Here is a 13,319-nt window from a genome sequence, read left to right as displayed (position 1 = left end):
TGGCAGGAAGGAGAAGCTGGAAGCCTCGTACCAGTTGCAGAAATTTAACTTGGAGATGAAGGAGATACTAGACTGGGCCCAAAACACCAGAGCTTTAATGGAAGCAGGGGCGCTGCCTAAAAGCGCCAATGAAGCCGAAAGCATGATAGAGGAGCATCAGGAGAGAAAGGCAAGTACCTTCCGTGGCTCCAGTTGCACATACTGGGAATCTTTCTGTGTGCACAGCATACCTCTATCAATAACATGGTAAAAAACTGTTTTCAGTACCAGGCTGGGGAGAGAAATCACCTACATACTGACAAAACTGTCCCATGGGCTGTTTGGCACCTTGTGTCTTTCAAAGAGCTCTCACCTCTACTGCTGTTCAAGCCTGATAGTGAAAAATAGGTTCAGTCTCACATCATGCTCACTGCTCATCTCTTTGTTCATATTGCTAAAGAAGTTAATGCCAGTTAATCCTTGCTTCGAGCTAGATTTTGTCATGAGAACTTAAATTATGTGAGAAGAAAATAAAATCAGCAGTTTGTTTCACACAGCAAAGCAAATTATCAATGAATGGTGCTACACATTCAGTTCTGAAACACTTCATATCCCAGTAATAATTACCTTGCTAATGTTTTGGTGGCTAATTTGGTTAATACTTTTGGTTTCTTTTCTGAAAGGAGTGAGATTTTAATTCACATTAGGAAAAAAGCCAATATTTTACTTTTTCCCAAGGATCATAGCTATCTTTCACCTGTTGTGCTACTTCTCTTTGCAGTTTCTTTAATTATTCTGTGAACAGGATTTTTAGAAATACTGATACCCAGTACTTTGTGGGTCCCCTTACACAAACAGTTTGTAGATTCTGATTAATTTCATAAACCTGAATTTAATGTGAAGCACCTGAAATCCCCTTCTTTTTTAGAGTCATCCATTTTAACAATGCTTTCTCATATCACTTAACAATGTTTTTGTTAATAATTCTTTGTCATATTAGAAATATCACAAACCACTGATGTAGTGTGCTCCAAATTTAAATGGTGGCAAGATCTAAGTCTTTAATATCTGCTGGTCAAGAAGCCCAGATGGCTCTAAGGAGACAGTTGCAGAGAAAAGGAGGAATTCAGGCACTATGTTCTTATGCTGAATAAACTAAAATTATAGACAAGGCAAAAAGGAGGGTTTTTTTCATTCTGGTTAGTGGCTCAAACCAAAGTCCTTAGGAGAGATTGGAGTTGAACTGTGTGAATTTCAAAAATATTTGAATTACAATTTTATAGATGTGTTATCTATGAATGGGCAACACCACCACCCTAAAAATCTCTAAAAGCAGCAGCTCTAATTTCAGAAATTAAATAGAACATACCATTGTGTTTAAGGTAGTTTATGAGTTAATACGTGGTATTATTTCATTCCATAGTTATTTTCATTTTCAAATTGCTTACATTAGAAATTCTACATTCAATTTGCAGGGATCATAATTGCTGTTTATGCTTTCACCTTAAGGATTGAGTATAGGGGTATAATTCATTCCTCAGACCAGATGCAAAAGTTAAATGTGTTTCATTTTAACAACACAAAATGAAATAAAACCATGCCTTTAACATAAAAATCTGAAGCACACTTCTTTGCTGGAAGAGGAAAAATTCTAGGCACTGTTTCTTAAAAGCAACACTTTTATGCAGGAGGACTGGGGGATGATGTTATAGATGTTTGAAATTGTGTTCATTTATATCTCAGCATTTTCTAATGTGTTTCTAACTAAATCTCAATTTTCATTGTAGGAAAACAGTTGTTCCTGGACCAATAAAGTAATCTATTATTTACATTTACTCTCTCTTAGGCAAGTCCATGCCCTTCCAGTAACATAGCTCAAAGATGAATGATTTTCCATGCAAATATTAGTGCTGGAAAGTTATAGCCCAAACTCTTCCCCTTAAGGCTTGTATTCTGAATAACTGGCTTTTCATAAACCCTTGACATCAACCTTAGCAATGTATTTTAGGAGGAGATTGAAGCCCGAGTGGAAAGATTCAATGCTCTCAGTGACTATGGTAAAGAACTTGGCAATTCTGGTCACTATGCAACCCCTGAGATTCGCCAGTCCCTCTCCAGACTACAGCAAGCCTGGTCTGAACTGATCCAAGCATGGAAAGAGCAATATATAAAATTGTTTCAGGCACAAGATTTACAGGTGAGTAAAATGACATTTAAGAGAGAATGCACATGCCACTGACAGTTTTTCTTGATGTAAATAGCAAATTTATGAGATGGTAGAATGAAAGATAATAATATCCATTGTTTCATCTATATTTCACTGGTTTCTGGAAGGCATGCTGAGGGCCAAGCACAATGGTGACAGGACTTTGTGAAATTTTACCTCTACAAATCATAGAAATTTCTGTGGAATAGGTGCTAATATGTTTTTCGAAGACTGTAAAACTTTGTCAAACTCTCATACATCTGGAAAAAGACACATACTTATAACACAACATCACTATTCTTCCAAATTCTATAACCTGCCCAAAAAGGCATGGAGCCAGACAAGTATTTTTTTAAAAACTGAAGAAAAATTTAGCATGGATGGAATAGTGTATCTTTTCCTGGCTTTTTTTCCTAATAAAATAACTATTTTGGCTGCAGTTTTCTAGAAATACTTCCCTGTAACAGTCAACTCACTTTAAACATTTCTGCTCAAACAGAGATTCTACAATGAAGAATGTAAAATACTTTAAATAAGAGCTGGGCTACTAGCCCCATCTAAAATCATCACATATATGAGAACTTAAATCTTATGGTATGGGCAGTTTCAGTGCTTTTTCATGTATTATGTTAATTTTTGAAATAAACATGAAAGTTTGGTTTTTTTTCAATGTACTCTGCTGAAGTTCAGGTTAGCTTCTGCTTTACAGCATTTCAGCATATTGTCCTGTTTGTGACTGTTGGATTTTTTCCCTACACAGAAATTCTATGGCTATGTGGAACAGATTGAGAGCTGGCTCAGCAGCAAAGAGGCCTTCCTAGCTAATGAGGACTTAGGGGTATGTGCTCTGAGAAATTACAATTTTCTCTGCAATTGGTCTGGAGAAGGGGGGACTGTACAATGACATGCTCTGAATCTTCCTGTGCTCTTTCTCCTCCTGAAGTTACTGCTCTGCCCTGTTGGTGCTTTAGGATCAGATTTCTTTCCTTGGTACTTTACACAGAGTGGGAATCTCAGCCATAGGAGTAATGGAACAATCCAACTGCTCTGAGTGGAGCAGGAAAATGAGACTGTATAGAAACATGAACTCTGGTATTGTTTGGGTTGGAAGGGACCTGAAAGACCACCCATTTCCAACTCCCTGCTATGGGTGGGGACACGTCCCACCAGCCCAGGTTGCTCAATGGCCTGTTCAGCCTGGCTTGTTTTATCAGAACCAAACACATTTGCCAGCAATGTACAAGTCATCACTGCTGTCACTGCTGGCATACCCAGTGTAGCTTTAAATTACCTACCACAGATATCAGTAACACTGAAATAGGTGAAACTGCAGAGTGATGCATGAGCTGCAGAAGCTGTTCAGGATGCTGAATATACATTCTGACACTTAGCTCACCCTACACCTTGTATATGTAGTGCTACTAAATTAGTTGTCTCTGCAGGGGCTACAAAAACATCTCAGAGTTTGGTCCATTTGCAGTCCCTTCATTGCAGCATATAAGACTTAGAAGGACTCATCCAATCATATTTAGCTCAGAAATGTGTAGAAAATGCTCTGTGAGTAATTTCCCATCCAATGACTCATGTAAGCACCCAGAAGTTTAGTGGGTTTTTTTCTGATCCGTTTGATGTGAGCTTATTGCTTCCTTTAGAATAGTGGAGAAGCAGAGTTTACTGGGACAACAACATTTTGACACCACTGGTTCTATAATTAAGGTGCTGAGGGTGCTGAAAGGAGAACTCTGAGTCATTAATCTTGGGATTCACAAACATTACAAGACGTGTTTCTCTGCAGATTAACTGTAATGTCAGACTCCAATCCTCAAATTCAAATCTGGATCTGAGCTCTTCCAAATTCCATGAGTTGAAACTGAGGCTGTAATTTTAACCTCTTTCTGTGACATATTTGTTCACGTAACTCTGATTTCAGTTTGGCATCCCACGTTTACTTTCAACATGGCATCTGTCTAAAGATTGATTTAAAATTAGGGGCTGATGTTTCAATTCCTGAGAAATTATGTGTTCTAAGCAGCATAACAATATGCACAAGAAGCTAAGCATCCAGCACTGAAATAATGGCCTCAGACCTTGCATGCACCATTATTTAGGTCCCAAGTGTCAGATCAATGCCAGTCAATTCAAAAGAACCAATAAATTTTCTTGACAGCTAGTTTGCAAATGTGGGGTAAATGCCATTTACTTCTGGATTATCAGTGATTTGGATGGAAAAACTTTGACTGAAAGCAGCTTCCCTTTGTTGATTCCTATCCAGGACTCAGTGTCTAGTGTGGAGAGCCTGCAGCGGAAACACACACAGTTTGAAAAAGCCCTGGAAGCTCAGATGGAGAAAATCGATGAGATGGCTTCATTTGCTCAGCAGCTAACACAGAACAAGCATTATGACTCAGAAAATATCAGCAGCAGATGCCAAGCTGTTCTGAGGAGGTGAAGTCAAATCCTTCTCATGTCAGCCACCAATCTCGTCTGCAATGAGACCCTCCTCCTGTGAACATTATCTTTAAATTGATTAACAGAACTATAAACTGGTTTGCATTTGCTCAACTTCATGCTTTGCACTGGGGGCCTCCCAAATTTGCTGTATTTAATTAGTAGGCTTCCAAAATGCAATTAAGTGGAGCGGGGAGCAGGATTAAGAAAAAGGCAATTTCTGTTTAATTCTGTATTCTGGCCTGGCCTTGGGGACCGTGCTGCAAACAGAAGGCCTGCCACACCCTTAAATACTCCATCATTAAATACCATCAAGAAAGGTCATTTCCTAGACAACTGCTTTTCTCTGCTCTAATGGGGTTGATCTTTAAGCCCTACTCAAATTATCCATTAGGGCATTTGCAAATTTTCTGACCAGATTTTGGCCTTTCATGTGAATTACTTTATTGCTACTAGCAATTTGTATATTGTTCATCTTAAACAAGTGCTGAAATAAAAGCAGTTGTATTCACTGCTGTGGTAGAAGAAAAGAGCTACACAGAAGTTATGAAAAGAGACTGAAGGTCCCTTTAATTCAAGTGAACATACTGATGTTAATATTGTCTAATTTGATACGATCTATTAATACCTCACATCTGCATTAACACGAATAAAGTGCTGCATGTCCAAAATTGGAAAAAAAAATTAAAGGATAGTGTAGCTTTAGTTTATCCATCACCATCACATTTGCAGGATTTCCATAAGAAATGTGCTGAGTTTATGTTCTCTTGAACCCTGAAAGGCAATAATGGTGATTTCTAGAGGCAGATCCCATATACACAGAATTTGTGGGCAGTTTAAACATATCTATCAGTTCCCAAGCTTTCCTACAGTGTCCTGGGCATCTCCTCTGACAGCCCAGATCAAGGGAATCTGTTTATTATGGACATTTCCCTCCTAGGGAATGGAGGATTAGATCACATTTCAGAGGTGAAATTTGAAAATGCTGATCTATATAATTCACTCTGAGACTTTTACCTCACACATCTGTCTTCATCTCAGAAAAAAGAGACTGCTGGAGAATGCTGCTGCTCGCAGACATTTGCTAGAGGAATCAAGGCTTCTGCAGAAGTTCCTGAAGAATTCTTTTGAGGTATGATTACACAGGATTCATAATATTCTGGTTTCTTAAAACATGCTGTGCTGCATAGATTGGAATCCCCAGACAGATTTACTGTGAGGAAAATGAAGGAACTGAGCCTCGAAGTGAGATAATATTGGGAAAGATAAGGATAAAAATGAAGGGATATTTTTTTCTTCTTCTCTCTAGTCGAGTGTAGTAAACAAAAGATCTACTGTATGTTGGACAACAGCAAAACGCAGAAGAAATAAATGTATTTAAAGGGAATGTGCCACCAATAATAAAGAAAAAAAAAGAAGAAGAAAAAAATCAGGTTTTTTTTGTGAGATACCAACAATAGGTTAGAAATAGGGAGATCATTGTCTATGCTCCCCTTGCACACATGTGCCCATGCATTTTCTCACTGCATGGGGGCTATCTGATGGAGAAAGCTCCCTTTCCAGGCAACAGCACTCATCAACAAACATGTAGGGGTGACTTCATGAAGGGCAGGAGGAGGGAGGCAGAACCTCAGAAGGAGAACTCATTTCGGTCCCCACTTACCTGTTCCCTGTTTTATACATATAAGAGGAGAGCCTGGCAGGCTGGAGCTGAAGAAACTAAAGAAACACTGAAGATTTTGTTTACTTCTGTTCTTCCCTCATCACAGGTGGCTGCCTGGATTAATGAGAAGAATAGCATTGCCCAGGATGATAGCTGGAAGGATCCAAGCAATCTGCAGACCAAACTGCAGAGGCACCAGGCTTTCCAAGCAGAGATCATGGCCAATAGAAATCGTCTGGACTCCATCAAATCAGTGAGAGAAGAGGGGTTATGGGCAAGGGGGGCAACTGGTATGAAAGCTTGTGCAGACTGTGAGTTACAGTGATCTCAAACAAGGGAGGGGGAGTCATTGTCCTCTCACTGGCATTGTCCATGTTGTCTCTGAGTATATGGAGAAGCTTATTCTTTTGGTCCATCAAGAATTTTCTGTGTCCATGTGTTTCTTCACTCTCTCTCTTACTATCTAGTGTGAGCTTGCTATGCATATTCACTGTGCATGCAATGGAAACAGATGGGGGCCTGCAATAAAAGATTCAATCCACTGACTTTAGGGACATCTCTCTGGGTGAATGTCACTTCACAGGTATCCTTGTTTATTTCCAGCAGAGACCCTACCTCATTGGATGTACAGCCTTAACAAATCATATAAGATGTATTCAAGAAAAAGGAGAGAGTTTTTAAGTGCTTCTTTTGTAGAGACACGTTAGTAGGCGAGATATGAAGGAAGCCTGACAAGACTTGTCAGATATTTGGCAGAAGTTGTGATCAGATGATAAGTTTGGAAGGACAGACTGTTACATGTTTATTAATTTTATTTTCAGCACAGTGCTTACTAGATGTATTTTGTAATCAATTACTACATTAAAAGCATTGAAAGTTTAATTTAAGATTGCCCATCCAGATGCATCTTAGAAACACCTCCCCTTTTCTTTTTTCCTTTTCTTTTTCAATTTTTATTTTCTTTTCCCTTTTCTTTTTTTTTCAAACACTTCCCCCCTCCCCCCCCCCCATTTGCAGACACAACAAGAGAGGGTTAAAGGGTGGAGTTACAATCCTCAGTAAAATTATCTGATTTATCTGATTTCAAATACTTGTTTGCACAATCTCTTTCATATTATTCTATGGTGCCCTGCCTTCTTTGTTGGGAATAGTCCTAGTAGTTGCTCTTTAGAACACCTACTGACCTGGTATAGCAACTTTCACTTGTTGTTCCTCTTGCTTCACTTGCTGTGCAGTTTCTGCCCTAATTTCAGTAACCCTTTTGTCTTTATTAGACTTTTCCCTGTCTCTGCAATCCCTCCATCTGTTATGTTAGGAGGTGAAGGTTGCAGCTGGCCCTTTACATAAGAGTACCAGTAGACTTTGGCTATGGAGGTGAAAGTGATATATTCTGGTGCATTCAGCAAAGGAAAAATACATTGCCTGTTCCTTCTGACATAGGAAGGGGAGAAGATGCTCCATGAAAGGCACTATGCCCCAGAAGCCATTCAGTCCAGACTACAAGAAATGGAAGAGCTATGGGAGGAGCTGCTAGCAAGTTGCCAGGATAAATGGACCAAACTGCAGGATGCTTACAAGGTAATGCCAGTGGTTACAGGGATTCCAGTGGCTGGATCTGGGTGTCTTTTCTAGAGGCAGCACAGCTGCCTTACTACGTCTCACCTACAAGTGTGTCACTTGATACAATCTTGATTCCTCAAGACATTACTGCAAAGAATCTACTTAATGTGGACTGACTGAATGGAATTGGCAGGATAATTGGAGATCCCTATGGAGGGAAGAGGATTTGTAGGCTGTGCTCCATTCTGCTTTCTGCTGCTGGTTTAGATCCACATTCTAGACAGAGATACTGAGGAAAAATATGTTTACTCATATGTGCCAGCTCTGCATCTGTCTCAAGGGCATCTTTTCTCCAGTATTGAGAAAGAAGCTTACAGATGCTTTTCATTCTTCTAGCTCCAGGCACATGAATTCTCATGACTGTGAGTTATGCTTGCTTGGACTATCAGAAAATCTGTGGTTATAAAACAGACCTCTCCCTTTAAATGTTCTTTTTTTAAGATGTTATGTCCATGATCTGCATTTGTGCAACACAAGTAAGATAGGCTATTGATGTTTAAGGCGTCTGTTCTTATCTTCACCATGACTGAATTCTCTTCTTAATTTGCACTGCCATTGTGTATGTGAAAAGTTCACTGAGCAGTGGGAAGGTGCCCCATGTTTGTGTGCAATCCTTACTGAAAGTGACTGCGATTTTTACATCACATTATCTGTCCTAAAAGTTTAAGTTATTTTTTTCTTCTTGCTTGTTCTCAGGGTCTTCATTTTCAGCGAAATGTAGAGGACACAGAGAAATGGTTGGAAGGTGTGGAAAATGACCTGAAAGCACCATACAGTGACAATGATCTGGTGGTTTTGAACAGTCACCTGAAGAAACAAGAGGAACTGGAGGAAGACATTGCTGCCCATAGGGACAGGCTGCAAGAGCTTGTGGTCACAGCTCAGCAGTTTCAGAAGGAGAAACATTTCCTTGCTGATGAACTGGAAGAGAAAGTGGATGAACTGGTGCAGAGGTGTGTGAGTGCCTGGCCTGCCTTCTGCCAGCTTTTTTGTTCCCTGAATATTCTTTTTTCTTTCCTTCTCTACTTCATTCCTTATCAATCTGTAGTCCTCACTGGATTATCTTTAAAATTTACAGATACAAAAGGCTACATGATCCTCTGCAGGAGAGGCGGGGCAGTCTGGAGGCAAGCAGACTTCAGTACCAGTTCTTCCGAGATGTTGATGAGGAGTTAGCTTGGGTTCGTGAGAAGCTCCCCGTGGCTTCCTCCAAGGATTATGGCAAATCCCTGGTAACCATTCAGAGTCTACAAGAAAAGCACCAGGTAGGGTCATGTAACAACCACTCACAGTCTTCAGAATCGAACAGAGAACACTGAACTCAATTTGTCTCTAGCAAATTTCATCTGCTGTGCTTTGGCTAACAGGAGTCAGGGATGCCAGGGATCACTTTTATTCCTTTTCTTTAAGGCTGTGTTCATGACTTGGCAACATGCAGGATGTCATTCTGCTTACCATTGCAGTGGTGCAAGTACCATACCACAGGCCTTCTGTGGATATGTTGGTTCTTTCTGTGAACTGAGTTCAAACCCTGGCCTTTTCAATACAAAATAGATTTGACAAACTTGTGCATATTTTCATAGGTTCTTTGGTCCTAACAAAATTCTTTCAAACTCAGTACATCCAAGAAAGCTCATTGCTCAGATGTCTCAGGATGAGCTCCCAGGAAAACATTTTTCCCCTAAATTCTTTATGCTCTGATGGGAGGGAGTTAACAGGGAATTATTATGCTAGCTGACCTTCACTCCAATGGTAGCTGTCAAGACAGCTGCTGAAATATTTCACAAGGTTCAGATGGGTCATCAGAGAAAGCAGTGCCTGGAATACTATCATCTCAAATGCCAATAAATACCTTCCTGATAGTTCTTTAATAAGGACCACAGTCTCTTTGCAAACACAAGGTGGAAGAAAAGATATTCCTGCTAAGATTTTCCAGCAGCTATTACTATTTATTAATAATAATATTAGCATAGGACATCACATTTGAGTGCCATGTCAAATGCCTTTTGGAGATATCTGTGCAAGCTGCATTAGGATTGGGAAAGATGGGAGATCCTAAAAATTATCAATGTGTTTGATACACACAGTCAGAAAGAGAGAAAGCCCAAGCATCTGGTACAATCATTGTGAAAGAGTAAGAATGAAAAGCTTGTTTCATCATGGTTAATAGTATAAACGTTGTTATGTGTGCAATTACTCCTAAAATTTATGAGCTCATTGGCATGGTAAAAAAGTAATTAAGTTCAAAGAAGAAAAGAATGCTTGAGCTGAATTAATCTGAAAAAATATTTCAAAGAACTGAAGGAACAGAGGAGATACTGCTCTAGGCTATGATTATTTTTTGTTAATTGGTTAAGTCTCGAAATTTTTCAACTAACTGTGAGACTGGGAGATATATACCATAAAATCAGTGCATAATAAAATTCTCTGACACTTTACTTACTATTGTTCTGGAAACAGGATAAAAATATAAGCTTTTAACTCCCAACATGTTATTAGCTACAGCCTCTGCACCTTCTTTTTAATGATGGTTTACAAGCAAGCAAATGGCAGAATTAACATAACATAACTGTTGGTTCCACCCTCTGTTGTTTGTCCTAATGAGCCAGCTTTGCAAAATTCAGTCCTTGGTTTGTTACCACAAAAGAGATTGTGAGTGAACTGTATTAACCTAAGGAAGGAAAAAAAAAGCTGTCTTGCAAAAGAGCATTTACACACAAATATATTATGCCTTCAAACAGCTGCTTGGCTTGGAACAGATATGGTGTTGCTTTTCAACAACATCTTGAAATCAATAGGGGGAAGTTAAAGGCAAGATTAGAATCAGAGCTTTTTCCAGCCAAGTTTGACACTTGAGTTGAAAAAGCAGCTCCTCTCCTCATAGAGGGCATCTCTTCTACATTCGCAGAGCACTGCAGTCTAACTCTGAACCTCCTTATTCATTGCTATGAAATTAAACAGAACAAGGGTAAAATTGTGGGGTTTATTTGTGCTCCTGGTGCTCAGACACAGTCAGCCAAAGAATGTATGTATGCTCACCAAAAAAATCACAGATTGAGCCTTGCCCACTCAGGGGAAAGTATATATAGTTCTAAAATCTACCAGACTTCAAAAATTAATTTCAAGTAAAGTCCTTGAGGTGGTTTTCTTCTCTCCTTGTCCTGTTGGCTGCCTGGCACTCCTGTACCCGCAGTGTTTACAATGCAAAGATGCATCTTCTACAAAAGTACTGGCAAGTGATAAATAATAATGTGCAGGCAAATTGGTCATTCTTCTTTATACATGTTTTAATTCAAGAAATGCCATATAATGGAATGGAACTGGGTATATTGTGAAATCTACTAACAAGAGATTTGTAATTAGAACCTTTTCCCTCCAGACTCTGAGGTAGATATACATCAAAGTTCAACCTTCATGGCTAAATTTGATTTCTATGATCACTCCTTCACCCCCAAAAAAGTCCTCCACTTCACTTCAAGCATGCACTCAGACTTTGTACTGCTGATCCACTTTTGTGAATAGAAAGCAAATTTATAAAGGAATTGCATGACTACATTTTATGGAATAAAAATTTGATAACTTCAATTTTTGGTCTATCATTTTACACTTTACTCTTTCCAGAACCTGGAGAATGAGATAAACAGTCGGGATGCTTTGACCAAAGCAGTGATCAGTACAGGACAGAAACTGGTAAGGGGAGGCCACTCAGCCTCTCGCAAGATTATAGAGCAGCTGAAGGAGCTTGAGACTTCTGTAGAGACCTTGAAGGCAGAGGCTCAAGAGAGGAGACAGAGGCTTATGCAGTCCTATGAGGCCCATCTGTTCCTAAATGAGGTAAGGATGGTTCCTGAGAGATTTATTTTGGCCTTTCTTTTCTTAAAACAGCTGACACCTATATTGTTGAATGGATGTAAGTGCTGAGAAAGGAGCAGAATTCACACTGCCCTGATTTTTCATATCTGGTAAATAAGGATACAGTGGAGAAATTACAGTTATCTTCCCAACAAATGGCAGTGAGTAACATGCAACTGCAGTTACTGGATTCTGGGTACACATTTTTTGGAATGGTGTCTGCTAGGAACATATCTAAGGTGCTCTCTGTTTTCACTGATGTGTCAGGGCACCACTGCTTTCAGTTTTCTTTGTCTTGACCTAAATCAAGCTGTGTTAAGGCTCATCCCTGTATTTTATGCAGTTGCTGGAGGTGGAGGCATGGCTGGCAGAGAGGAGTTTCATTCTGGAGACCTCTGATTATGGGAAGAATGAAGAATCCACACAAGTTTTACTTCGTAAACTTGAAGCTACCAAACTGGACATGGATAGTTTCAGGTTGCGGATTGAGAAAGTACAGGAGACAGGAGCCAGCTTAATAAACAAAGACAGTCCAGAGAGGTAGGAAAGTAAAACCAGGTTTCTCCTCCAGGTCTGACAGAAGTGCCCAGAGAAGGCAAATAAAGAAAAGTTCAACTATGTTTGATGGCACATTCAGAAATAAGATTTCAGGGATCATCCATCCCTCCATCATCATCATCTCACACACACTGAGCTCCCCAAAAGCTTGACGGTTGTTTTAATGTTTGCATGATATTTTTTTTTAACAACAGACCAATTAATGCAGATCAGATTCTTTGTCCATTGTCTACTCCCAGGAACTGTCATCTAGTTCTAATTTACCACAAATGGTTCAAAAACCACTGTGCTTGGGAAAGAAAATGAATATTCCTGACAGTTCACTGTTTTTCATTGAAAGTTTGTTTTTATATCTGGGGAGGAGGATGGGAAAAGAGCAGCCATTTTTATGATATACTTTAATTTCCTGAGCTAGTTGGCTTTAATGGCACAGCATAACTCACTCTGTGATTTTATCTGGTTTATTCTGTATTTTAAAGATGTTGCAAATTAAACCTGTCAGAAAAAACAGTGTTTAAAAAAAACAATAAAACAAAGACATACTTTCTGCTTCTTATTCTTTGCAGTTCAGTAATACTTTCAAAGCTCCAGGGGATCCTAGCAGACTATCAGTCTCTCCTACAGAAGTCTGACACCCAGAGAAAACGCCTGCAAGAGCAATTCCAGCTCTATCAGTTTGAAAGAGAATTCCAGCTGGTAGATGCATGGCTCTCCAGTAAACTGTCTGTAGCAGAGTCCGATGACTATGGGCAGGACTTAGATGATGTTGAGGTAAAAGAAAATAAAAGGTATTGCATGTATTGTGTGGCAGAGCAAGGATATATTTGCTGCAATTTTTGTGTAGGTGCTGATGGTGAAGCATGTTACAATATCAAAAACTAAACAGCTGTTATCTCTACAGCAAGAACTCAGACTGGCTTCTGTCTGCTTTGACAAGCTTGCTGAGGTAGCACCCTCCAACAGAAAATTAGATGTATCAGAAAGGTAGCCTTT

General features: G+C 39.4%; 1 protein-coding gene across 1 annotated transcript in view; it reads left to right on the top strand.

Moving 5' to 3' along the window:
- Positions 1 to 13,319, top strand: part of SPTBN5 (spectrin beta, non-erythrocytic 5) — a 124,243-nt gene that overhangs the window by 65,961 nt on the left and 44,963 nt on the right. Inside the window, 12 exon segments of the mRNA XM_077784151.2 lie at positions 7 to 169; positions 1,988 to 2,176; positions 2,946 to 3,023; positions 4,458 to 4,630; positions 5,675 to 5,765; positions 6,403 to 6,549; positions 7,737 to 7,874; positions 8,613 to 8,869; positions 8,995 to 9,181; positions 11,538 to 11,750; positions 12,112 to 12,308; positions 12,893 to 13,097. Of these exon segments, the coding sequence (XP_077640277.2) occupies positions 7 to 169; positions 1,988 to 2,176; positions 2,946 to 3,023; positions 4,458 to 4,630; positions 5,675 to 5,765; positions 6,403 to 6,549; positions 7,737 to 7,874; positions 8,613 to 8,869; positions 8,995 to 9,181; positions 11,538 to 11,750; positions 12,112 to 12,308; positions 12,893 to 13,097 (2,038 nt within the window).

This window comes from Lonchura striata, chromosome 5 (assembly GCF_050655825.1).
Source record: "Lonchura striata isolate lonStrDom1 chromosome 5, ASM5065582v1, whole genome shotgun sequence".
NCBI classification, from domain to species: Eukaryota; Metazoa; Chordata; class Aves; order Passeriformes; family Estrildidae; genus Lonchura; species Lonchura striata.
This window is presented reverse-complemented; position numbering and strand designations above follow the sequence as displayed.